At 44.4% G+C, this 27,636-nt stretch overlaps 2 protein-coding genes and 1 long non-coding RNA gene across 7 annotated transcripts in view; 2 read left to right on the forward strand and 1 right to left on the reverse strand.

Annotated features, from left to right (window-relative positions):
• Positions 1–27,636, forward strand: part of LOC118300637 (rho GTPase-activating protein 26-like) — a 149,916-nt gene that overhangs the window by 63,599 nt on the left and 58,681 nt on the right. The window contains exon 1 of one of the 5 annotated variants that reach the window (XM_035625214.2): positions 13,712–14,506. The exons of 3 other annotated variants lie outside the window; for them this stretch is intronic. In XM_035625214.2, the coding sequence (XP_035481107.1) occupies positions 14,353–14,506 (154 nt within the window). In that variant the 5' untranslated portion in view covers positions 13,712–14,352. Of the gene's footprint in view, positions 1–13,711; positions 14,507–27,636 lie in introns of those variants that run through there. One more of the 5 variants, XM_035625215.2, reaches the window with a different exon arrangement.
• LOC118300639 (fibroblast growth factor 1-like) lies at positions 5,199–9,393 on the reverse strand. The gene is made up of 4 exons (XM_035625221.2): positions 9,227–9,393; positions 7,679–7,884; positions 7,214–7,317; positions 5,199–6,618 (listed from the first exon to the last, which is right to left on the reverse strand). Exons 2-4 carry the CDS (start codon positions 7,845–7,847, stop codon positions 6,433–6,435), a joined length of 459 nt encoding a protein of 152 aa, XP_035481114.2. The 5' UTR covers positions 7,848–7,884; positions 9,227–9,393; the 3' UTR covers positions 5,199–6,432.
• Positions 18,334–26,780, forward strand: LOC118300642. The gene is made up of 4 exons (XR_004790126.2): positions 18,334–20,815; positions 21,249–22,350; positions 22,426–22,634; positions 22,845–26,780. It is a non-coding gene; the product is annotated as an uncharacterized LOC118300642 (long non-coding RNA).

Raw genomic sequence — 27,636 nt, forward strand, 5'->3', positions numbered from 1 at the left:
CATCATCATCATCATCATCATCATCACCATCATCCTCATCATCATCGGTTATTACATTTCCCAGAAAATCAGGAATGAGGAGTCTTCAAGTCTCTCTTCCTTGTCATGTTGTGCCTGAAGTTCCGGCTTCTATTTTGACGCTGTAAAGGGGAAGACGTGAATAATTCTTTAGCAATTGAACAGAACGTTCTTTTCCCCTCATTCTGAACGTCACCAGGAAGTCCGAAAAAACGTCACAGACACTTTGAAAGACGCCCGTCATAAAAAAAGGCGTTTTCAGTGGATGCAGCCTGAGCTCAGGTTCCCATAGGATGCTGAGTAATGTGCTGTTTGCAAAGACATCGGCCGCCGCGGTTTTCACGGGTACTGATCATAATCATTTGGTGTCTAAGTGTGTTCTGCATCTGTCCTGGTACCAGGCGGTGGCAGAAGTGTACTGTACAAAGAGTAAAAAAAAAAAAATCCGGGCTGTTAAAAGGATGAAAGGAGAAGAGAAAAAAAAGGTATGACTTTACTGCTAACTATGCCATTCAGGATATTTTTGACCATCGCAGGCGTCATCGCTGCAGTTGGTCTGTGTGTGAGAGTGTATTTGTGTATGTGAGACATCACAGCTGAGAAGACAGGCCAGTTTCCGGTCTCAACAAGCTGTGTGTGTTTGTGTGTGTGTGTGTGTGTGTGTGCTGACACCACTGAAACAATAGATGACAATTGTCCCATATTTGCGGAAGTACTAGCAGTGATTTAGAGAGTCACGAAGGGATGAAGTGTGTGTGTGTGCATGCATGCGTGTGTTTGTGTGTGTGTGTGTGTGTGAGAGAGAGAGAGAGAGAGAGAGAGAGAGAGAGAGAGGAGTTTGTGCGTACAAGTCGTACTGAGTACAGGGGAAACAATCAGCCCATCTCTCTCGTCCTTAATCGCTCACATTTGTTTTGAAGGATCCCTCCAAATCTTCTTGGAGTCTAATGATGGCGATCGATCTCGGTCTAACGGCAGAACCCCCCATTCACCTTCATCACCAAAGCAAGAACATCATCTTGGGATCATACTACAAAACCCTAGATTACATTCAATTACAAAAAATTTAACAGTGACACAGAAAAGAAGGATATATATATATATATATATATATATATATATATATATATATATATATATATATATATACACCCCCCCCCGGGGTTATTTGAAGTCGCTGGTCGTCAAACTCACACGAAAAAAGGGCTTTGATCAAATCATCAATCAATTCCAAAAAAAAAAAAGAAATGATCCCGACCACATCACTGGCATACCCGCTCCGTCTGTTACATGTGCAGCACTGCCTGCTAGTGAACGGATAAAGTATCCAATGGGTCTGCTTTGATTAATTCAACCTCAGAGCACAAAAACTCTCCGTTTACACACTTTCAAGTCACGTGCCACCGTGAAATGGCAGAGGGACGACACAAATGAGTGCCATATGAAGAACGTCCAAAACATATATCACACCGAAAAGACATGGACATTTCGCTCAGGACTTCAAAAAACTATTCCAGCCCCTCTTTCTTCTTTCCCTACTCGCAGAGAAACAACCAGGGCCTGTATCCAGTTTGTCTTCCGCCGTGTGTTGTGGCTGGATCCTAAAGGCTCTACTGGTCGACAAATGCCATTCGCTCTCGCTCGGTGGGAAAGCTGCATGTTTGGAGCCCCCACTCAGAATGTGTCTATGCAGCACAAATCACGTATTAGAAAAACAGTCGCTGCAGGGCCAACCACAAGCATCCGGGGCAAATGTCCGGCTTCGTCGAAATGCTCCTTCTTGCTTTTCTGCCGCCCCCCCTCCCTGTCCATCTCCCTCTGTCTCCCTTCCTCTCCGTCGTCTCAGGGGGCAGTAACAGATGGGGAGACCAATGTCAGCATTTCCAGTTGGATCAGCTGACAGATATGCATCCCCTGTTTCCGTTACTGTGGGTGTGTGTGTGTGTGTGTGTGTGTGTGTGGTTGCTTGTGCAGAGGACAAAGGTGAAGGGAATAGCATGCATACGGCAACGTTGACAAAGCATTTCTGATTTCATGATGAGGCCACCAGGACAGGATGAGAGGGGTGGAGCAGAGCAACCGTGGGATTTCAGTGACTTTTTTTTAGTTTTTATCCTTCTTCATCATGGGTCATTATTTGGTACGATTTAGCCCACTGGATCTTTTATTGGAGAAGGTTTAAAGAGACGCCTGCTACCCTTTAAGCCAGCATTGCGCTGTTAAACACAATCCCCAGTTAGTTGGGTCATGAAACTGTCTAATTGTGCATTTTCTGACCTTATATTTGTGGGAACTTCTCTGATGCAAGGATCGCAAGGAGGAAAGTCATCGAGAAAACAGAGGAAACGTATCCGCATAGATTTGTGCACGCAATAACAGACGGGAAGTACTGCAAGACAGGGTGGCCAAACTTGCAGAGGGATACTAACAGAGAGGAACAAAAAGAGAGGAGCGGAAGGCGAAGGGCAAATGATGAGGAGAAAGCAATAAGACAGCGACGGAGGTTAGAGGAGGCTGGAAACTGAGAGACGGGCAGGAAGGGAGAGTAAAGAAAGACGGAATTGAGGAAAGGGAGACGAGTAACAGATGAGAGAATGTGTCCCAGTTCCAGGGTGTGTACACGTTGATCTACGTGTGTCCATGTGTGTGTGTGTGTGTGTGTGTGTGTGTGTGTGTGCGCGCGCATGTGTGTGTGTGTGTGTGTGTGTGTGTCTGGTAGAGTGGTTTGTGTTGCATGGATCTTGGCTGCAGTCAGGCCAGGGGACTCCCAGAGGAAGCTAGTCCTTGTTCAGTTTACAGTGAATGATTCCCTTCCTGCCCTGCACAGCCCTGCAGGCCAACGGCCAACCAGGCTTGTGTGTGCGTGTGTGTGTGTGTGTGTGTCTGTGCGTGTGTGTGCGTGTGTGTGCGTGTGTGTGTGTGCGTGTGTGTGCGTGTGTGTGCATGTGTGTGCGTGTGCGTGTGTGCGTGTGTGCGTGTGTGTGTGTGTGTGTGTGTGTGTGTGTGTGCGTGCGTGTGTGTGTGTGTGTGTGTGTGTGCGTGCGTGCTTGTCCTTGTGTTGTATTGGTTTATAGAGTGGCCTGCTGGACAGAAGGTGAGCGGAGAGAGAACGTCCTGTACACGAGAGGTTGCAGGTTTTGTAATTGCCAGATAGTCGCCTTTGCTTTTCGTCTCTTTTTCTTACTTTATTTTTCCAGACTTAACACTTTTGAAAGAAAGAATACTTACAAACTTTACTTTCTAAGTTTTTCATCAAGAAGATTTGGTCCGTTTATTTAATCACTTTGTGGTTGTGTCACAAAGTACAATTTCATTCATTTACGATTTCTTACAATGAGTTGAAATTGTTTTGGTTTTTAGGAGAAAATTAAAAAAGAAAGTATAGCTGAAGGAAAGGTATTAAAAGCTGATTATGCAGTAGGCCAGTGGTGGTAAAAGTACCTTTTATTTATGAAGGCTGTGTTGCAATAATACTGTCACACAAGTGCTGCATTCATTCAAGCTGTACAGCAGAATGTATGATAATGCAGAATGTCAATGTTTTATTTCTTAGCAGGTTCAAGTGAATGTGACTATTCTACATGCTGTTGTCAGAAAAATAAACAAGGTGATGCACAGTACAATTGAAAGGTGTACTGTATATTTTTCAAAATTTGGCAAAAATCTAGAACAATTGCTCAATTCAAGAATACTAACTTTTCACACTCGTTCTCAGAAAAGGTATTAATCCTATTGCAGTGTTCTCTGCTAACTCCGTTTAAATCCCACAATAATATGGAACTTGTTGGAGCCATGAATAAGCTCCACTCCTCCTAAACATCTTAAACCACGTTCCAGTGTTTCTTCCAGCATCTTTTTTTTCCTGGCAAAGCAGCCTCTGAAACAGCGTTTCAGGCAATGTTCTGTTTCAGCCGTTAGACATTAAGTGTGGATTAGAACAAGAATGCCATTGCTTCCAGAAAATGTGGTAAAAAAAAGAGAAAGAAAAATGCTTGATCGGGGTGAACAGAGTTCATCGTGCTGGTATCATCTGTCACAACTTTATGGTCACAATAATTTCAACTGGAGAGCAGAAAGTATTCACTGTAACTGTAGTTCACAAGGCTGAATGACCGACCAGGCAAACTGAGCATCTGCTCAGGGGCCCGAGAGCAACAGGGGCCCTCATCACCCTGTGTGTCAGTTGCTTTTTGTAATTTGATTTCTTCACATTGGTTCCACTAAACCGGTGAACCCACAGAGCTCTGAAGCATTTAAAAATATACATATATTTCTTAGCAGCTTTATTGATTTATCATCAATATTTATTCTGCTTAAAGTTTCAATAAAGCCCTCAATTCAAAGATTCAAATCACAATTTCTTCATGTACCTTATTTTATCTATGCAGTTCTTGTACTATATGTACATTCCTGAGTTAAGACAAACTGAAACACAGCATTTGTTAATTTAAAGATTTGTCGTTGTTTTTTTTGTAAATAAAAAAAAAACAGTTGAACAAAAAATATGGTTTACATATATTCAGCAAAGAATAATAAAAGCTGTGGGGTGAGAAATGATCCTAAGTTAACTAATATATTAGAAACATACTGCAAAATTGTTTGTTTTTCTCTAAAATTGCAAGTCTTATGTATGCGTTCAATATTATTATTATTATTATTACATATTTTCATTTTACATTGCATTTACTATACTTTTTTGAACAACTGTATATGCCAGACATGTGTGTCATGTGTCATAACCCATATACAGTCGTACACATGGTTAAACACATGCTATTGTTGGCAGCCATGTGGCTTCTTAAATTACCTTTTATTAACATATGATTTATTTTTAATGGGATTTGGGGAGAAACCTGAACATGTAATAATAATAAACCAGGCCTAAAACACTGGAGCTGTTGATGCCCTTGGTGCCATCCTGTGAAAAACACATCTGAACCTAACGCAATGCTGCCACCTTGTGGCCAAACACTATGCCTGTCTGAAGGAGTAAAGTAAACATCTGGTAAACATCTGTAACAGTAAGAGTGTTAATTTAAGAACAGAAACAGATGTTCATGTGTAAAGTCTGAAAAACATGCACAGACGCACACACAATACATACTCCTTTCGACATATGAATATACAGGAATTTATTCAAATGCAGTTTTTTTTTAAAAGAAACAATAGTCAGGCATTGGTACAGTGGATGATAATGCACATTTTATTTCATATATTTAAAAACAATACAAAGGTGAACATATGGAAGCATTACCTTTATTTATATATATATATATATATACAATATATATATGTGTATATGTATAAATTATTCTGAAAATGTATATTACTATCACAACGTAAATCTTAGAGTAGAAATAATATGTTCTAAATAAATATTCACAAAAGTAATTAGACCCAGTTTAATGTTTCAGCAACATGTGTTTCATCAAAAAGAAGAAGAGCGAATTAGCTCGCAGAAACCCTGTGGGTCAGAAAGGTCAGTGTTTGGTCTGTCTCTTTTTTCTCATAACTAACATCAAATCATCCAACGTGAGCATCTTCCTTTTGTTCCTCCCCTCTTTTGAACACACAACTCCTTAATACGTTCATCGACTACTGAAAGAAAGTTTTCACATTTGCCTTGCTACAACTGAAGACTGTCAGCTGACCTGGGCACATAACAACAACATAATAGTAATATGATATAATCATGTAACCATTCAAATATTGTTGTGTTGTCATGGCTAATGAGAGCATCACTTCAGCAACTGTTGTGGGGACACACAAAAAAAAAATTCCCACACAGTTGACCTGAAGTGAAGAAACTTGAGCTTTTGAAAAAAATTTGCTGACGTTCCTTCACGGGAATGGTGATTAAACATTGACGTTTGTCATCCAGTCAACCGCCAACTACCCTATTGGAGGAGGCCTGTTGTTGAGCAACTGGAATAATTATGACACTAATATTCTAAAAAAAAAATCTGCTTGCTGAAGTTTTGAATTCAAAGCCAGATGGTGGGCATTTTTTTGTTTGTTGCTTTGATGGTTTCCTTTGGGCCAGACGTGACCAACTGTAGAACTATGTCTTTGTTAAACCGGTCCATTGCTGTCTTCCAGCAGTGGTATTTCATACCCCAGTTCAAAGTAAACACTCATTTATCAAGACTGACACGAACTGATACTACACACATTTGCTGTCTGCTTGTGAGTGGGTGTATGTGTGATTAGGAGCAGAAAGTATTCAATATATGAACTCTTTACTTGAGCTGGAATGGCCTGGTAACACAATCCCTGCATAAATAAGTGGAATAAACTAATTCATTGGTTATTAATATTGAAGCAGAGCTCTATAAAACAGTATTATGTGTTTGCCCCAGGCTTCCCCAGTCTGCTGTATTCATGTAATTGATTGACCTTTAAATGGGAAACACTTTACATGTTGCCTGCAGGCCTTGGCAGGAAGAAGACGGCCTTCTGACCCCAGTGGGCGTCTGGTCCTGCTTTGGGTCGGCCGCTCCTCTTCAGCCCAACATACCAGTTGTACTTCTGAGAGCAATATGTGTTGTAGTGGTTTTCCTCATACTTCTCCACGAAGTAACACTCGTCGTTCAGGGTTTGCTGAGACGACAGAGGAGAAAAAGAGAAGACCAGAAGAAAAGTTTTTTTATCGCTGGTCTTCCAATTATTTCTGTAAATTCATTTTAAAGATTTATCTAATGTCAGGTGCCGGATAGTCTTTTAGACCGTGGTTGTGGCGTCTGTTTCATATGCACTGTTTGATATGATTTTTGGGTGTCTGCGGGACAAATGTCCAGCAATAATAATTTCAGAAATATTAAGATCTTACCTGACAACATTTAAATGTTGTCAGGTAAAAGTATTGAATCTACGTTGATGCCTGATACTGAAACCGTAAGACAGTGGTCAGTTAGAATATCGATACACTACTGATTCAATATTATTGTAAAATGTTTGTTCACTGGATAGTAACACAAGAAATTACAGTATTAATTGATGTAAGGCAAAAAAAAAAAAAAAAAAAATTCAGACAAATTCTAATGATTCAGAAATTGCATTTTCAAGTTATCACTATCTGGTACTGTGATTTTCCAGCGTTTTAATACCTTAACTAATATGTGACTGAATGAAAATTGCTTTTGGATGACAAGGCTTCCTGTCACGGCTTGATGCAAAATGTTAAAAAAAAACTCACTGATCCGTAGAGGTTTCCATTTTTGGTCATAGCCAGGAACCGTCCTGTCATCTCACCCTTGATGACCACCACTCCCACGCTCACAGCCTTCAGCCTGAGCACGTCTGCAACACAAACGTATATGACGCCCTTCAACTTTTGACGAAACGCGTTTCTGTTGTTGTTGCCTTGTCAAGGATAAAAAAATGAAATGAGTATTCGCCCAACATTTTCCAGGGGATATAGGTGCTGTCGTCCTGATGTGCACTCGGGGGTAAGTGCCTAGATTTACCCGAACTTGCTCAAGAGGACTTTTAAACATGTTCCTCGCAAGCCTTTATTATCTTCCTTTTCCACTGGTCCAGTTGTTTGGTTCTCCAGGAGAACTTCCTTTGATCCTCATTATTTTAAAGTTGTCATTGAAAGGTTTAAAGGTCAAAATCATTTTTTTTTTTTTCAAATCAAAGAAAAAGATTTCTTCCTCACCACAGGGGTCTTTCTCCTGCCTCCCACCACTCACGGTTCCGTCCGGGGAGATCCTCAGGTGGTGTCCTCCGCCCTGGCAGTAGAGCCGGGTCAGCGTCCTGGGCTCCTGCCTGGACAGATCCAGGGACGCGGGTGCAAGGGGCAGCACTGTGACGTCTCCCTCAGACATCTCTCAGGCGGCCGGAGGCTCGTTCCTGTCACCTGCACTGTGTCGGAGGCGCAAGGGAGAACAGGAATGGGAGTGCAACATCGCCTGCCTGTCTGATGTAACTACGGGAAATGCTTCCCCTCCCCTGCCTCCCTCGGTTACTGTCTCCCTCTTTCTGTCTTGTTGTTTGTCGACGTTCTTTTTTTAAAAAAAAAAAAAGCATTCTTCCTTTTTTTTACATGAAGTAGTGATCTGATCTGGTTGGAGGCTCGGCTGAGCCGGCACATGACCAGACTTGTTTTCTGACTGAACATCCCTCGGATTCTATCGTTTGTGAGAATGATTTCCAGATGACTGGATGTAACCTTTCACCTCGAATCCGTGCAAGCTCAGACGACAACGTCAACAACAAGTGGAAGATGGAGAGGCGCTTCTCGGTAATGGCTTTTGCTCCCTCCTGAAAATGTTGCAAGTGCCAGCGTAGGACTTGCAATAGCCCAACAGCTGAAAGCAACAGACATTATAATCCACAAGTGAAACACAAGAGTCTTTTTCCTTTTTGTGCTAACACACTGTGCCTACATTTGACCAAAAGCAGCCACTTGAAATGCAGCCACCCCCCGACTCTCTTACCCTCTCACGGTGTGCTTCCTCTGGAGCTTTTCCAAAAACAAACAAGGCACAATTTAAAAAGCCACAATGTCAATACGATCCCTATCCTATGTCCTGCAGGGCAGAGATCCCAGAGCGGCAGCAGCCAGTGGTCATACTGTACAACTCTGCTCTTCCTTTTTAAAATCATTTGTAGCTGGGAGATACAGAGTAAAGCTGTTGCAGCCGAGCTGGCCCACATGTTTCTGGAATTTTTTTGGAGGGAGGCAGGAAGACGGAGAAGGAAAGCGAGAGACACAGAGTGGCGCAAAGCCACGAGAGGAATGCGAGGCCTTCCCACTCGCAGCCGGTTTCTCCCGAGATCGTGGACCCGCAGACGAATGTTGCCTTGCGGGACACGAGAGGTTAGTTCGTGGCAGACTGGTCCACGGGGACCTTTGGACAGAGGCGACGGCGAGGGGTGACGTCAAAAGTCCGAGCTGTGGTCGAGTCCGGGTGCAGATGCGTGGGAGAGGGGATTGAACCTGTGTGTTTGTTCGGAGCTGAAGGTGATGGTGTAAAGGTCAACGGGGGATCAAATATGGTTGATCAATGGACGTTTCATTAAAAGTCACGGGGATCTTTTAAGAGAATAGAAAAAGGCCAGATCACCTAAGTTAATTCCCTAAAGTAAGACCAGTATCAGCTTGTTTTCCCTTTCATCCCAATTCACCGTGTGTCGATGAATCAGCTAAGGTGATTACTCCACAAAACATCGAGGTTCCTGTAACCTGTGGCCAGTCGCCTACCTGTGAGAAAGTCGCGGGACGGTGCCCCCCGGGTGAGCCAGCATGTCCTCCCCTCCGCCTCGCTTTTAACTGCGGTTTGGCCGAAACCAGCTCATGGTGCCTCTCTGTGCCGCGAGCTCCTCCTGTGTTCGCCACCAGAGAAGTGGCTGCTGCTGCTTCGGGGACTTGACAAAGTAGGCCTATTTTTGCCCTCCATCCACCTCCGTCCCCCTCCCCCCCCCACCTCACCACCCTTCTAACAACGTCAGAGGACATATTTTAACAGGCCAACGTCAGGACCAAAATTGCCGCACATCCAGTCTAGGGAGAGAGAGAGAGAGAGAGAGAGAGAGAGAGAGTCAGAGACAGAGTGACGCAAGTGTCCATGCCAGACTTGGAAATGAGCAGTGCTGCCTGTCTCACCGAGCACTGATACATTCTTATCCCGGCGGCCTCCTGGAGACACTGGTGAGCAACACAATATAAACATTTACAGACAGACACAAAGAGAATGACTCCAGAGTTCCCAGAAGGAATCTTGCATAAGGCCAGGCCAGGCCTGTGCACACAGCAGAAGACGCCCAACGGTGCGTTGGGTCACAGGGTACGCTTCGCATTCATGCAAAAAAACATAAGATACCTATACTCATCAAAAATAAATATATCCAAAGAGTCAGTGTCCTCAGGCACAGTCACAATAATCACGTGGCTGGGGCGGAAGATGGTGTTTGAGATTCAGATTCAGATTTCTGGTTTAAAGGGGGGAAAGCACGGTCGTCAGTTAAGCGCCTCTGCTTTGTAACTAGAATCCCACCAGGAGAGAACGAGCAGCAACGGTGAGCCGTCTGGACTCTTGGATACTTCACGGCCTTCACACTTTAGAAATATTTGGGAAACGGACGGGTCTGTATGAAGCGGTGTGTAATTGATAATTTTGCCGTCTGCAGTGTGACAGCTTTCTAAGTGAATGCTACAAAGTTGAAGACATCTCCTGTCTTTGCATATGTGCCGTGGGACGGGCAGATTGGGCAGCAATCTCAGGATCTATTTTTGCTCACTCTCACTGTCTGTCTCACACTCGCATGGTAATAAACAGCAGTAGTGGGCAGGCCGCGTGAATTATTCAGAGAGGCAGCCTCGGTCTAACAGCTATGCCGAGCTCTTCTCGGCACAATTTTTCCCATATAGGACATTTTCTTTTATTTTAATTGATAAGCCACGCAGCACCTCTTGGAATTAGCTGCCTTTTCCTCGGTTGACCAGGAGGTGGTGGAATAGGTCAACTCTCTGAACGGAACTAAAATCTCAGGCAGGGCCGGATTTAGTCATATTGGGGCATAAAGCAAACACAGGAAAACAGGAATCGGGCCCTTCGCATCCTTTGGTCTCCCCCTTTTTCAATCCTTATAAAAAAAAAAGCACTTCTTCATCTTACATGACAAACACTCAACACTAGGTATCGTGTTCAAGAAAAAGTATTTACAGATGAAAATCCAAGTCGGTAATGAATAATGGATGTCGGTGTCAGCGATGAATAATTGCGGTTGATCAGCACACAGCAGTGTGACTGTGACTGGTCAGTGGGAGCCGCCATTAACAGCAGCAATCCGCTGTGGCCGGTCGGCGGCTGCGGCCGCAGATCAGTGGCTTCCACGGGAGAAGCCACAGCCAGCGGCTGCAGCCACTATTTGAGCCAGACCCTGCTGCGAAAAATGTGAAACTGCAAAATTCACTGTAGTTGGACAACGTTCCAATAAACAGTACGTGCGAGTACAAACAAGAGTTGTTTGCCCAAACTGTCTTCACCAAAACCGGACGTTTGAGCACACAGTAGCCCTGGCCTGATCCTGCAGTCATGTACACCTCAGTGTTGCATCTCAGCATCACCTCCATCTTCCTCAAATAGCACAAACAAACCCAATGTACAAAACGGATTAGCCTTATTCGCCAAGCACGTTCGGACACACAAGAAATCTGACTCCAGTGTCCAGTTGCCTTTCAGTGTACAAGAGAGAACGCCGTGTAAACCAAGACATAATCCTCCTACAATGATTGCATTCATCATGGCCATGAAAGGATATTGTGCTCTGGACATTAGTGTCGGCCAGACAGTGGCCTGCCAGTGTCCTGATTATATCAGTGCCGACCGACTCTCTCTGCCTCAATGCTTTGAGAAGAAAGACAGCCTCTGACTCCCCAATACAGGAAACACTGGCTGAGAACACAAAACAAGTATAAAGGCCTCTGGCTTCACTGTCCTTCTGTGGACTTAACATAACATAACTACATTAAACGAGCTAAGGATGGGAGTGGTTTGTGTGATGGAGAAGTGATTGATGTGTAATTTTATGAAGTTAAACAGATCTCGGTTTTGAGAAGACATGGCTTTTGGATAAAGGAAAATAAGTGGGTTTTCTTTTTTCTGTATTCTGTTTCAGATCAATGCTAATTTGGTTGAAACATTGGGCTTAACCATTTGATTTAGGCTGATATTCTGTCTATTCAGTCTTTTTTAAGACCAGTCACCATCACTTTTTAATTATTGTGTTTAAGCAAGTGCATGTCTACTCACCAGTACATGATTTTAATTGGTCAATTCTGGTCTCTCAATGAGCCTCTCACAATTAAGACGCACACCACCACCAGCAGCAGCAGCAGCAGGGCATACTACGACTTCCTGTAAAATCTTTGTGCATACAGATGGAGAAATGAGCAGGCGACCACACGCTGTGCTCTGCGTTGGCAGAACAAGTAGCATGTCTAAATCTGAGCTGTTTTCATGCCACAACCCCAAATGCAAACTGTGCCTATGTGTCCATAACATTGCATGCAGTTTTTAAATAGAGGAGGAGTCGGCACCTTAATGTTAAGGCAGCAGTAGCAGTGACCCTGGTTAGTGTAAGTTAATAGTAATAATAGTACAGTTAGTACAACTTAGGGCTACTGAATCTAACTATTTTGTATCATTTATCTAATCAGAAAATTAGTTCTTTAGAGTTCTTTTCCCCGCTGCCTATAGTGTTTCCCAGTGTATGAACCACAACAATTTCAAACAGCATGGAGCCGCTTAAAATTGACCAAATGAATGAAAATCTGTTGTGGAGCAGCATCGTGCCAACAGGGAGCGCCAGAGAGTGGAGGAGGAGGAGGAGGAGGAGGAGGAGGAGGAGGCGGAGCCGAGTCTGCCTATAATCCAAGGCAGACTCTGCTCTGCAGAAATTCCCCGCTTTGGCTGAAATGACATCAGCGTCTCCTCCCACCAACCAGGCTCCAGTGCCTGCTGCATGCAAAGGTCGTCTGTGCTTGGCGAGATGTAATACTCCATACACATTTATAGTGTTGTACAAATACAGCACCCCCAGCTGAGAGCCCTGCAGTTGCACTTACACTCCTTTCATCATGTGGTCATATGGGAAAGTGTGTGTTTATCTTTGCCTGCAGTTCTACTTTTTTGTTGTTCCATGGCAACTCCTCCTAGACTACATCATAGACTGTATATAAACAGCTGCATGCAATTTGTGACCTGGCAATATGTGTAGAATATAAATATTTATAGGTGTTGTGTAGCCCACAAGATGCTGATTCGAGCCCAACTTCCACTTTATACGTTTGCTGTTTCCTAGACGAGGGGCTACATCCTCATCCTATGAAGGGACTCTGACACAAGCTAGCCTTAAAGGACCTAATTTCATGGAGTATTCAGGCAATCTAGGGCAACTTGTCAGATCAAAAATGTCCGTGTTGCTCACCAGCAAGTTGCAAGTGGAAAAGTGGTAAATACTGTAACAACAATAAGCAGGTAATTGTTCCATGATCATTAGGTTTTTTGTGAGATGCAAGTGCGAATGAAGGACTGCAACAAACAGGATTCAGGTGTGGCAAACTAACCACCCTGTAGTGGTTGTCACCATTCTGGGTCACTTGCATGTAGCAGTGGTCGGTGACCACCCGAATGCAAGCCCCAGACTTGTTCATGATGGATTCTCCTATACTGGGAGCTTGGGATACTTGTCCCACGTGTCCGATGGCATCATACCACGTAGTCGACCCCATTGAGCCATGAAATATGCATCCATCGTCTATACCGCTTTTATATCGTTTGAGGATCACGAAGGAGCTGTAGCCAATCGTGGCTGATATTTGGGGCGAGAGGTATCGGGGTACACCCTGGGCATGTCGCCAGTCCATCACAGGGCCAAGAAGTGTAAAGGTGGTTGGAAACGGGAGTGGAACCAGAGACCTCCTTGCTGTGAGGAGAGAGACGCTGACATGGGCCTTGTTGATCCAACCTCCTTCATTCTTGACATGCAAACCCAGACGGATGCAGCTCCGGGTGATGGAATGCAGGAGTTTGAGCCCAAAGTCTGTTTTTCCTCGAACAGCTTTTTCTCGAACCGAGTGAGCCCTCTTCGCTTTCCCCTCCCCTCATCTTTGCTCCAGAGTCGCTCTCGCCGCACACACCCCGCCCACAAACGGGGTTTCAGCGCCGCGGGTCCGGAACATGTCATTGGTCGACACGTCCGTCCGTCAGGGGATTATCCGCGTCGGGGTAGGTCGGTGTCGGTCTGCGGCGCTGACACGAGCTGGGGTTGTCGCGTAGTGGGGGGAAGCAGTGCGCTTTTAAAAACCGCCCAGGGAAGACGGCGCGTCCGCGAGCCCGTGTGGTCTTGTTTTGTCGCGGACTTCCTCTCTCCCTCCCTCTCTCCCTCCCTCTCTCTCTCTCTCTCTCTCTCTCTCTCTCCTCCATCCCTCCCTCCTCGCCGTCCGTCCTGCAGAATGACTCGGTCGAGGGGAGGGACGCAGCACCGGTCCACCTGAGCGACGGGAGGCAGCGGGGCACGTCTTTTCTCCTTCAAACCATCGCACCGAACATGCTCTGAGTTTTACATTTTTAAATTTTTTATTATTATTTTTTTTTAAATTCCGCTGCCGGACGCCGTGTGGTGGGACCTGCGACTGTTCTCAGAGAAACTCCTGCTCGTGGCAACTGGAGTGTGGTTGAAAAGTGGATTGTCCATCATTTGCAGCAGCAGCAGCAGCAGCTCAGGCTCTCTCCTCCTCCTCCTCCTCGGAGCGTTTTGCCGGGTCGTCCACGTCTGGTCGTGGTGCTGGTGCAGAAGAAGAAGAAGAAGAAGAGGAAGAAGAAGATGGGACTACCCGCCCTGGAGTTCAGCGACTGCTACCTGGACAGCCCGCAGTTCAGGGAGAGACTCAAGTCCCACGAGCTGGAGCTGGACAAGACCAACAAGTTCATCAAGGAGCTGATTAAGGACGGAAAAGCGCTCATCCAGGCTTTGAAATGTAAGTGTCAGTGTGCGCGCGCGCGCGCGCGGCTTTTGATTAACTCAAGTTGTCCAATGCAATGGTGAAGCGCGTGACGGCCAGGCGGGTCCATCCATGCGTTGTGAACGACTCCGAGGGGACCTTGGGTTGTGACTTGGTTCAGGTGGGCTCCTTGTTGTGTGTTTGCAGTCACTGAGGAACAGCTGGACCGGTGCGTGATTGCACAGTGGAGGAGAACCGACCAGCGTTGAGGGGCAGAAACACCCATCGAGTCCCATCCGTTCGGAAGAGCATGGGCATGACGATCAGGAGTGTCATACTTAAAGCATAATGATGGTTATGTTTTTTTTTTGCTCTGATGGAGGTCTCTGAGAGGAACTATTCTGCAAGAACCGCCCGGGTCTTATTGCAAGGTGTCTTCTTTTACGGGTCTATGAAAATCTTATTTCCGTTGAGCTGAATTGCAGAAAGTCGATCGGCCAAAGTACGTTTGACTTTGAGTGGGCGACTGGTGTTCAGGTGGTTCTCAATGTACTTGCACACAGTTTAGTGTTTAGGGAGAAGAAATCAAACTGCGCTCTTCCTGTCACATTCAATACACCGCCGGAAGAGCCGTCGGAGGCAATTTAAGGGCTTGAGTGTCTTGCCCAAGGACACTTTGGCGTGCTGACTGGGGGAAAACGGATGGAACCACCGACCTTCCGGTTTGTGGACAACCTCTCTACCTTCCTGAGCCACAGCCGCCCTCTATAGCCTACATTTCATGCCCCTGGGTTTACTACTTGCTCAACTCCGGTTCGTCGTTTGCAAGTATTTCTCATCGCGTTCGTGTAGCTAAAGAATTGTCCAGCATTCAAATGTTGACTCTGCCAAACCAATCAACTACCAGAAGCTGTTGTGATTTTTAATGTAGTTCATTCTTGATCATGGAAACAGCAGTTGACAAAGTGGCCTTACCGCAATGTTCATTTAGCAGCTGTTTGGTTCTTGAAGATTTATCTTTCTTTAACGTTCCTGCAGATTTGCTCAGAGAAAATAGAAATTGGACGATCAAAAATGTTGCTCAGTGGACCTTGTATGAGATTGTCAAATAATAGTATCACTATTAACTTACAGTAACCAGCCCTTTCAAATTCTGTGTGTGCGTGCAGGTGTAACACGGTACACACACACGCTCCTGATAGTATTGTGTTTTGGTGACTAATGTATTATTTACACTGCTCATATTCAGATAGGACAAGTGCTGGAAAGTCCAGAGCGGAGCGGCCTGCCAGTTAACCTGAACTTTCCACCCTGGTGTTATTGTCTGTACCTTGTTTTAAAAAAAGCAAACAAACTAGCTCAGTCCTCTCTCTCACCATAAAGCTCTGTCAGCTGATGTCAAGCTATAAAGACAAGTCTACTTTGTCCGTTGGTTGGATCTAGAAATCAAACTTCATGAGCATTTCACTGGCGTCAGGAGGAGAGACCGAGAGAGAGAGAGAGAAAGAGAGAGACAGAGAGAGAGAGTCCTTGTTCTGTTGTTCTGGTTCGTCTTTCTATGTCCTGGACAGTACTGTTGGCTTTTTTCTGGCACGTGACATCAATGAGTTGCAACAGGTTTTGAAATCCTGACAGCATTTCTTTGCTGTTCAGTTGCACTACACATCTGGTCTGCTCCACCTTTCAACACATCTTGACCTCTTTATACTTTTTTTTGGAGGAAGTGAGACTTGTCCTAGGCTGGGACGCCCCTTTAGTTTTGTTAAGTTACTAATTGCTGCTGCCGTCGCCCAATAGTCTGCTGACAGCTTTCACTCGTGTGTGTGTGTGTGTGTGTGTTTGTGTGTTGTAATGACTACATGCATGGTACCGCAGGAGGACAAAGTGGAACACTTGCAATTGCCATGTGCCACGCCGCGTTAGAACTTACACACTGTGACTTACTGGAGGCTGTTATACAGGATCTTCTTTGGACTTTAAGTGCAGTGTAAAGGCCCAAAGTAGGGCTTAGTGGTATGACGTTATAGATTGGGGCCACAGTATAAATGGAGCTGGTGTCAGATATTTTTATAGTATGTATGTACCAGAGCATCTGTGCCTTAAAAAAGAAAGAAAGAAGGCCATTGCCATCATGTTGAAAACCACAAAGTTCCTTGAATGTAGTTGTGAGACGTATGCAACCTTAGGTGGCAGATACATACTGTATACACACAGACGTGTGTGTGTGTGTGTGTGTGTGTGTGTTGGCCAGATGTCACTTAAGGGCAGCTTTTCTAGCATGTTATTACGGAGACCTGTAGAAATGTTTGGTTCTCTAACACGACACAGCTCAATCAACCAAATAAACCCTAATTACAACCTGTGCATTCACCGTTGCTGTGAAAACGACACACCGTGTTTGCACAGTTTACATGACGATGAGACATGACGTTCCCATGTTTTCGGGGTAAATTGTGGAGTTAGTTACGTGTCTAAATGTGTATGACTTCTTACTGTAACATTGCAGAAGTGTCATGGGGCAAAATAGTAAAATTGCTATCCAGGTCTGTTTTTAAGGCCACAAACACCCACATGAGGATGCAAAAATTAAATATATCACCAAAACTCAGTGTAACAATTCAATTGGATTCTTTACAGATATGAGTTTTTTTAAAATGTAGTTCTAGGATTCATGAGAAGAAATATTACTTTGCACAAAAACACATGGATGGGTTCTCACCAAACTTGGTGGGGCATTTACTTCTTCAGTAGATTAACTTTTGGACCTGCTCTTTCATGGTGGGCGGGGCGAGACATGCACACTACACTTGTACAGAGCAGAGCCGGTGTTGGGCCGATCTGCCTGCTGCTGACAATCGTTGGCCTTTTTCGTTAGCATGTAAAAACTTTATGGCTGTTTCAATGGGACACTGACACGGGCGGGATTTTCCCCCGATGCTGACGATGGTCAGTCTGACTGTGACAGAGAGAGAGCGAGAGAGAGATGGAGAGAGACAGTGGGGCAAAGAGCGCTGCACACAGCTTTACAATGAAGCAGTGACCCAAAACACAAAGTTAGAGATCTTTTATAGTGTGTAAAATATTTCGTATCATTATGAACCTGAACAAATTTGTTTGTGCAGGGTATGTATCACACCTCCGATGCTTTTTTATTTTATCCCACTCTATGTTTTAATGGTGTAAATCATCTTCTTGGACATGCAAGTGGTCACATTTAAAATCGGTGAACAACGTAGCAATATCTTTCCAATTTGAAAGTCCCAGGGCTCAGCTGTCATGGACTAGTTATTCACAATGAGGTCATTGTCCGCTGCTGCTTTCTGGAGTTAGGAATGTTTTAGTCTGAGAGTCATCTCGCTCATGCCATTAAGATGTAATGACTGCATGGTCATGTCCATTTGAATGACATCATTCTGTCAAGCAGATCATTTTCCTTTTCCCTTAAATTGTAGTTTTAGTGCCTGGAAGCACGACACACGAGAAAAACGCAGCACAGGGCGCAGCAGGTTAGGTAAGTTAGTGTCGCTGTGAATATATTGTGATATCATACATTCCTTTAACAAGACTTTATGTGGCCTAGTGACCTCTGTGTGCACTGTACTTGTGGTTCACCATGTACAAACTGAGTGTGTGTATCCTCACCTTGAATGAGCAGATGAGATCATGTCATTGGGTGAAGCATTAACATGTCAGGAGGACAGATACAAATACACATAGACAAAAGGAAGAGAAAATGGAGACAATAAAGCAAATGGTGTATGATCAAAGAAAAGTGTTATATATATATATATATATATATATATATATATATATATATATATATATATATATATATTTTTTTTAAATTAATCATCAACCTCGACTGTGTATTTTTAAACGTTCAAATTCAAGGAACCGTCTGAACTTTCCACTAAAACAGGACATTATGCTGAAAGGCGTTAAAAAATACTTTTAACATTATATTTCTACTCATATTGGGTCTAGATTTGTTTTAAATTCAATTCACACTTTATTTGAGACTCACATGAGGGTCCAGCAACTTGAGGTGTCTTCAAAGTTAGCTAAGCGTCAATCGTGAGGTCACTGGATGACCTGAAGTAGCTTCAAATATTTGTGTTTAGTTGGTAACTAGAACATGAAGAGGAAGTGTGTGTCTGGTGTAGTTTGGACAAAAATGACTTTAAAATGTACCATTTTAGCTTCATATAATGTTCATGATGGACAAACCGGGTTTAGACAATTATTCCTTTTAGAGAAATAGTTGATGCCTTAACTTTAAAAAAAAAAAAAGATTCCAAAAGTAAGACCACTGTATGACACTGACACAGTAAACACTAAAGGCTGGCCTTAAAAGTACAGTATAGATATAAAGGCTTGACCCTCAAAGGGCACACACACACATTGCTCAGGCATGTGTGCATCATGTGTGTGCGGCCTGTCACTGGTTGAAAACAGCCCTTCACCAATTATCGCCGACTTGATAATGGCTTCGTTCGCAGCCGTTTGCTCTGACTTCCAATTGAACTTTCGACTGCCCCCTAGCAACCACACAAACAAGCTGCTGGCAAACTTAGGGCTTGTGTGTGTGTGTGTGTGTGTGTGTGTGTGTGTGTGTGTGTGTGTGTAGTGGGAATTCCCTGCGACGGACCATGCAATGTTGCAATGCCTCTCTCTCTCTCACTCGATCCTCTTCTCTCTTTACCTCCTGTCTTTGTTTTTCTGTAGCCACCCTCTGTGCTGTTGGCGACTAATAAGGATAATGGCAGTTATTCAGTGGCTCAACTGTCAACTGTGCTGATAGATGAGGGTCACACACACACACACACACACAAATGCACAGCACACCATAGCTAATTCTCAATTATGGCTGATGGAGGGAGTGAACCCTCTTTTTTAAAAAGTCCAGAGCTAAAGGAGAGTATGTCCCGTGGGGCAAAAGAAAGAGAAAAGGAGCGTCTGTGTGTGTCAGAAGAAAAGAAGAGGTTGTTGTCTTTGAGAATTGCCTTTTAAAAGCTGACCTGGCCTTATTTTCTAGCCACCTATAGAGGAGCCTGGGGCAGAGGAATCTAGGATGTGGAGAGAAGAGGAGGAAGACGTCGGAAGAGGAAAGAGGCGAGGATGTGCGGTGGGGTGGGGGCAAGGCGGGGTGTCACTGTCTGAGGGCATTCCTCTGCATACATCACATGGGAACAAAGAGGAGATGAGGGTGTGTGTGTGTTGCATGTGTGTTTCAAGCATATTGTCTGCAGTGATGAATATTTTGGGTGTAGCTAGGCATCATACAACATGCGTGTTTCCTGTTATACCAATGTATTTCTGCTCATGTGTGTGTGTGTGTGTATGTGTGTGTGTGCGTGTGTGTGTGTGTGTGTTGCCACTGCAGTACAGCACAATGGGGGTTGGGGGTGTCTTCCTCTGGCTGTGACGTAGTGTGTGGAGAAGGAAATTAGGGCACGACTCAGCTTAGAGCTGGTGCTATTGTTGCTTCGCTTCTGTCAGGACAGACTATGACACACACGCATGCATGCACGCACACACACACACACACACTCACACTCTCACACACAGTCACTGACTTTTAACACCATATCGGATCAAAATGACATATTTAGTTATAAAACATAGCGACGGTCAGAATTTTCCAACTGCAATGTTCTAATGTTTAGTATGTCAATGTGTGTGTGTACATATATATATATGTATGTATTATTAAATCTGGCATAGCGTATAACGATGACCACAGAAGCAGTCCTCCAGCCAGGCTGCCGCTTCATCTCACTAGTTGGATCTTTGATGTGGAGCGTTGGACTTGGACAGTAGCTGGACTGAGGCTGGTAAATATTTTAGCTCGGGCACTTCTTTAGTTTCACTGCCCTGCAATGATACAGTGACTCAGCCCCTCTTGCTTTTACTTACGTGCGCGTTTTCCCATATAAGTCCATTATTGTGTGACAATATGGGACTAATTTGGCTGGCATGTCGTGAAGAAGTGTCAATATTCACACATGCAGCACCTTATGAGGGATGACTTAACCTTAGGTTACTCTTCAGGCAGGCCTCAAATTGTTTGAAACGTGTATATTAAAATTAATATGCAGCTTGTCTCGGAAAAAAAAGAGGTTCTAAGGCTTTTGATAGAAAAATGTGTCATCAGAGGAACTGAAAGAGGAAGTGCGAGATGGCGTTGTTACAAAGTACATGAAACCAACGAATGAATTCTAACTCGATGTCCTCATTTAACGCTCCCTGAAAAGAGGGAAGAGAGATTCACACATTAACACAAGTGTGTTTAAATCTGACAACAACATCATCCTCAGTGATGGAAACAGTCCTTTCACACTTACAGTAAGTTAATTGCAGAACCGTAAGCGCCGTCTGTGGTGTTTCTTTGCATATGACTGCAGGCGTTTGTGCTAAATGACTCAGCGCTGCTGCGCCACGTGTGATAGATATGTAATGTTGCAGCATATTGATGTCATTTGGAGTAGATACCTGGGGTAGATTCTGCAGCAAAATGACATCGAACTTGCTGTGAACATAACTTGAACTTGCACAGAAACTTTCTCGCCCGTTCAGCAGGTGAATGTGAAATTAGCGTTTTGGTGTCAAGCAGTGGAGATCATAGTGAAGGTCAAACATCCAATGGGAATAACAATGAGGAAAAATAAAAGTTAAGTACATGGGGATTGAATACTGGCTTTGCTAAACAAATACATTTCAACATGTTAAGTTATAGCTTGTGATAATTTCAAAAAATATAACTAATGATTTGTTTAAGGTCACCTGCAACTTGATCCTGGCTGTGCGCACTTGACTTTGGACCAAAGTCACAGTGGTGTGTTCACAAACACAGCTGTGTCCTAACGTTCTGAAGAAATGACGCAGTACGCCATTAGGATGAGATAAAGTCACCTGTTGTCCAACGAAAACCAAGTCGATTCAAGAATGCTCTTGAATCCGGCTCCGGTTTGCTCCCTGCGATCGTAAAACACTGGAAGTGGAGCAGGAAGAGAGGAGGGACGGTGAACTCTGAGGAATGCACGTTCAAACTGTCTGCACACGGTTACCTGATCACTGCTGTTGGGGGGAATAAAAGAAACAGCTGCACTTCGCAAAACCCGCTTTCGCTGCAGGAGGTTATGGCAGCAAATTGTTTAATTGCAACTGTTTGAACGGCAGATGGTGGGCGGCGACTATACTGTACCTGAGGGTGGGGCTGTCAGCCAGCCCAATGGATTAGAGTTTAATGTCAGGTTTGCGTTTCACTTGAGGGTTTACCACACACTTAGACACAGAAGCTGGATTTCTACAGTTGGGAACCCTCCCAATGTTCTTCATTAGAAAATAAATTCCATCTACATGTATCCGGCTACAAGTATGAACTGATCATACTGAGACTTTGAATAAAGCAGAACTTGTGTAAATGCTTTTCTGTTCCACTTATTATCATTGAGACGTTGTGATAATTTGACTGCCAGTAGACTCACAGGAAGGGTTTAAAGATAACACACTTACTCCTCATCGACATAACGACGGAAGTTTATTAACGGCAGCATAGTGGGATCTCTGTACGAAACAGAATTTTGGGCATGTGTCATCTCTTTAGATCTGACTTCCTTAAAGGCACATTTTCCTCACTGGATTATGGACATTGTTGGGTCGCTTTGCAGTTCACACCACATGCCTTGCTTGTCTTATGATCAGAGATTTGCAGTCGTTGTGAGTATTTTCCTGTACCTCAAAAACTGGGGCTGAACGTTGTGTAGTGTGGACCTTATTGCCTTATTTTCGGTCGTCACAGCACCTGAATGACTCTGCAGCTCTGTGTGACAGTTGAGGAGGAAAATATGCTTCAATGCAACAATGCCCAGGTTATCCAGGTCAGGAACCAATTGACAAAAAAATTTGCTATAGAAATCCATTTGTATCACATTCGGATCTTTGTCCTCCTACAGCGACGAGAGATGTTCGCAGGAGACGGGGAGGTTTATCTAACCCGCTGCACCTCTTGAAAGTAAATCTTCAGCCCTCAAATCCAAGACGCGTGTGATGATGAAGTAGAAACTCAGCCTGCGGTGGAGTACGGGCGCGGCCCCACAGTTGCTGCTCTCCAACAAGAAACACCTTAGGTCACTGCGGAACTTGCTGCCCAGACTTGCAACAGGTGCCGTATTAAGCAGCAAAAAAAAAATTTCCACTCGAAAAGTTGCCGCAACACCAACAAGTTGGTGATTTAGCCTGGAGCCGGCTGTGGCTTAAATCGGGCAGACGCAGGCAAACACACCCACGCAATCACACACATCCTCTCCCCCACTTGCACACATGCCGGCACATGTTGTTGATATAATTTTCTTTTCTTTTTTTTCCACGTCAGAGCGCTTGAAGTGAGTCAGAACAAAAGGAAGCAGAGCCAGCGATCAAAGATCAAAGCTGGCGTGGTGTCGGTGTCTACCCTCCGATCAGGGCACTGCGGGTCTGCAGGTTGGAAGGTGAAAGCAGGTGGCCTCGTCCAGGAGGGACGATGCCGTGTTTTCATACCGGAAAGAAAAAAAAAACCCTCTTTGTGGCGTTTGAAAAAGCAGTTGAAGTTCCAGGGTTTCACTTCACTTTCACTTCTTTGGCGGCACAAAGGAGAACGAAGGTTTTAGCGTCCCCAAATACACGTGCTCAAGTATTGCACTATTGCACTCCGATCCGTTCGTGCCACCTCATGCCTCTACCGCAGCTCAGCGAGACGTATTGTACTTAATTTATTTGACAGCTGCAGAAACTGGTCTCTTTGCAAATTTTGAAAGGTTACGAAATCTGAAGCTTTGTATATATAAGATGTCATACACATTAAGGCATTGGTTGCAATAATCTAATTATATATTACCGTGTAACACTCACAGGGGCGCGGGTTCTTTTTTACTTTTGATAATGTCATTTTGCTAAGAATACATAGTTTTAATTAAGTCACATTAAACATTCAGGACTAACTTGTAAAGGGTTATAATTATCCTATGTTCCACCAGCGTTCAACAATATTTCTAATGGCAAATATTTTCAATTTTCAAATCCAATATTTTCCAATAACAATTGTGTCAATAAAACTGGATGCGTATATAGCCACAGAGAATAAGTTTTTCTGTCTTCATTTTTGTTACCACTCCTTTTTATCTGAATGGGTCCGGTTCAGGAAGGTAGGGGCATTCTGGGAAATGTAGGAAGCCATTAATTCATGCAGACGTAAGCAAAGAAACTTGAGGGCTACGCCCAGAAAGACGAGCTGCGTATCTCTAACACAATTTAACATCTGTTACTTCTGGATTTGTCTTTGCTGCTCATAAATGAATAAGGGGAAATTACCTGGGCAGAGGTCATGAACTTAAGTTGATCTCGATGAGCTGTGAGATTGCCATCAGCGCTCGCGACCTGCCGGGTTAACTGGAAACGCCAAAACACACTCCCTCTTTGTTGGACTCCTCCTTATCAAGCTCATGGCGTTTTTTTTTTGTTTTTTTTCCCCTTTTCTGTGAACCATGAGTCTTTTCTCTGTCCAGTTTGAAAAAAAAAAACAGGTTTGTCCATGAAAGAAGGATTGGTTTAAAAAATTACCACCCGTACAATGAACCGATTCATCCTCATATGAAGATGGTAACTCATTGTGGTCTTTCCGTGGAAATGGTGAACCTGTGGTCTCAGGGACATCAAGAGTTTGTATTCCACATGAGAAACTATGTGTGTGTTAAAATACTGTAAACATTCTCACAATTTATGGGCTTTTAGGAACATGATGTATGAGTATATCCATCAGGGAACACTTCATTTGAGAGCCCAGTCTTCTGACCACAATTTGGCCCCATCACCTAAAAATTTATATCCTCAATATCTCGTATGTCCTTGACTGACTCGGATATCACATCCTTCCTTCTTCCCCTTCACTGCATGAATGTTTTATTACACAATGACGGCCGGTGTTAAAGAGGCTAATCACTTACTTCTAAAATATAATGTCATCTTCCCTCTCTTGACCTTGGAAAGGTTGTTTTTTCGCAGCATTATTTGCTATCAGGATACTTGAAGCAAGTCATGAATGAACGCAGTATAAGTCCTGCAGGTTTTCATTGTCAGGCTGGTATTCAAGGAGACAGGTGACCTTCCAAAAATGGTGATTCTGCTCTCCCCTTCCCCATCTCTTCCTCTTTCCTTTCCTGTAGTTGTGCATATTTTTTTTCTCACCCTCCCTCACCTTCTTTTTCTCATCATCCTGTACCTCTTTATTTCTGTTAGCCTTCTTCTGTCCTCGAGTCTCAATCATCCTGCTTCCCTCGTCTGCAGTAATTCTGTTTTGTGGTATGAAAAAAGGACAGGGCCTCGCAGCGAAACCAGACTTGGCCATTATTGGAAATAGTGTGGCGGATGAGTCAAGGGGTGCGTATTTAATGAAGTGCAGGAGGTAATAACTCTTTCATCACTCTCATTGTTTCATTTTTGTTCCACAGCAAGCATGGCCCGCTTGCCCGTCCATCTTGCCACAGTGCTTGTGTTATATCTACACCCCCACGGTGGTGAAGTAATCATACTGGACATCAATCTGAAGCATGGGGGTTGGTGTGATGCGACACAGAAAAATACTCGCAGTCTCTGATCTCGAGACACACATCAGAACGTGTCTCTCCAGCCTAGTAAATGGTACAAGCCCCGACATCTTCTATTTGTTATAGTGATATACTGTATGGGAAACTGTGGTGGCGGTGAATGCAAAATGGTCTCAAATAGGAACGGATGCACTGAATTATTGAACACAATGCAGGGACCTGAGCTGAGGCGTGCTCTCCCTGTAACTATTGTTACCCTGATCGTCCGTCTTCGTTGACACGAAGCAGGAATCACAAGGGCGGGCAAACGAATGAATGAGTGTTTTATTCAGTGAGGTTGTCCTGTCGCGAGGCTGCAGTCCTCATCCCACTTCATGTTGAGAAGGACCGGAGGGAAAGGAGCTGGAAGGGAGTGCAACTGCATGCAAAGTCAGTGTGAGAAAGCGACGTTTCACGCGTCAGGTTTCGGGTTTCAAGGCTGTAAAAAAAAGAAAGAAAAGGCCCAACTTGACTCATGGTGGTAATGTACAGATGTGCTACTCAAGTTTAAAATAAGCCACTGAGGACTCCTGAGGGGCCCAATTATTATTTAGCTGCAGGGGGAAATGTCTGTTGGGAGCTTTGGACCAAATGAAATAGCATTTTTGTTGCTGGGATTGACAGCAATGTTAAAAAAAGAAAGAAGTTCACTTGCAGGGATGCAGCCACGTGAGCTTTTCGACCAGTCCTACAGCTCCAGCAAATTATTAATTTTGGCCTCTTTAACGTCATTTTTTTTTTTTTAATACATCAAATCTATTGTTTGCCTTTTACAGCAGCAGTAGCAGCCGGCAGCCGCTGTATCAGACACGCTCTGATGGACCTGGTGAACACTACCTGCCCAGCACCAGATGGCAGACTGATATATCTAGCAGGATGCAATAATAGCGGAACATGTAGCAACTACAGAGACAGATAATACAGGAACACTGTAAGGTGACAAGAGACTGTGTGTCGGCGGCTCGTTTCGAGTTGTTCTGCCCGCGGTGGACAGAAAAACTCAAAACCTTTATTTCGTTTTTTTATGCTTGAGCAGTTTTGTGAAGCACCAGAACGAATGCGTGACGGGACATTCTCCTGCTCTCTCCATCTATAGCTCTCCAGCGGTGTTTGCTGGGGGAAGGAAGCGCGCTACTGTTCAACTTCCACCACCTCGGTTTTTCCAGCCGGTCCAAGGATTTGAACTGGCAGCCCTCCAGTCACAACCTCTTATACTCTAGTCTATGCAATGCAATCATTTAATACATTTATCACATTGCACTTCTTCACCCCACAGTGCTGCAGTGTTCTGTACCGTGAGGCACAAAACATGTACTTAAAGCTCACCCTGTATCAGTGCGCTTTCTAAGTGGAGGAGACGGAGCACGTGCAGGAGTGCGGGCTGAGCGGACGACTCGTCTCCGTCGCTGGCCAGAGCCAACCCAAACAAACCACAGTCCACTGGCATGGAGAGCGAGGGAGGGAGTGTGTGTGTTTGTGTTTAACAGTGTGTGTGTGTGTGTGTGTGTGCGCCTTCAGCTCCCATCCGTTTTGTCCCGCCTTCTCCAGAAATAACCCCCCGCTAAGAATATTTAATCCCCAGGTTACCGCGCTCTCCTCTCTCTATGTCTCGCTCTTTATCTCATTCTCACACATTTAATGTTCATACTGTACACTCACACACACACACTCACACACACACACACACACACACACACACACACACACACACACTCACACACTCACACACTCACACACACACACTCACACACTCACACACACTCACACACACACACACACACATATGCAGGGGTAGGTTGGGGGGTGGATCTCCTGATTTAAAGCCGGCCAAAACTCAGGCTCAGTGGGGGGTAATCTGGTAGGTGTGTGTTTGCTTTATTCTATCTGTTTTCATGTGTCTGGAGTCATTATCGGGGGTAAAGTGGTTTTGGCTTTGGCCTGGTGTCTGGCTCTGGCTCTGGCTTTGCCCCTTGGGCTGGAGATTACTGTTAGAAGGGGGGGGGGTATCTCTGTGTATTCATTTACATTTAGATATGCTTTTGTCTGCAACCGGATTTGAGAACTATACTTTTTTATACTTCTTATTTGAAGTTAATATTTGCAATCTTCTTCCTCTGGCCGTTGGTCCTGATCACATCCTTGCAGGGTCAGATTGTGGGGCGCTGATGGGACTCGGGGTCAGGAGGGCAAGCCAGGATTAATGCTGGGACTCAGGGGGCAGGGGGGTGGTGTAGGTGGGATAGGATGATTTTGAGGGGGAGGGCAGGGATTTACTGTGTGTCTATCTCTGCGGGAAATTATAGCAAACGCAGCCGGTTTATGGGGTCGCTTGTGGTTGATACTGGTGGCAGAGGGTGGGGCCCTCCTCCGAAAGACAAACACTACTCAAGTTGATTTCACTTACTCATTTCAGGACATTATTTGTTTAATGAAGTAAACACTGTGATTGCAGTGTGCCCAGTTTTCAGATCCCATTGTACTCTGAACACTTCCAGAGATTTACACACCGAAGATTCTTCCATCCTCTTTGAGAAGTCCTGGAGATGG

Source organism: Scophthalmus maximus, chromosome 2, assembly GCF_022379125.1.
Source record: "Scophthalmus maximus strain ysfricsl-2021 chromosome 2, ASM2237912v1, whole genome shotgun sequence".
Classification (NCBI taxonomy): domain Eukaryota; kingdom Metazoa; phylum Chordata; class Actinopteri; order Pleuronectiformes; family Scophthalmidae; genus Scophthalmus; species Scophthalmus maximus.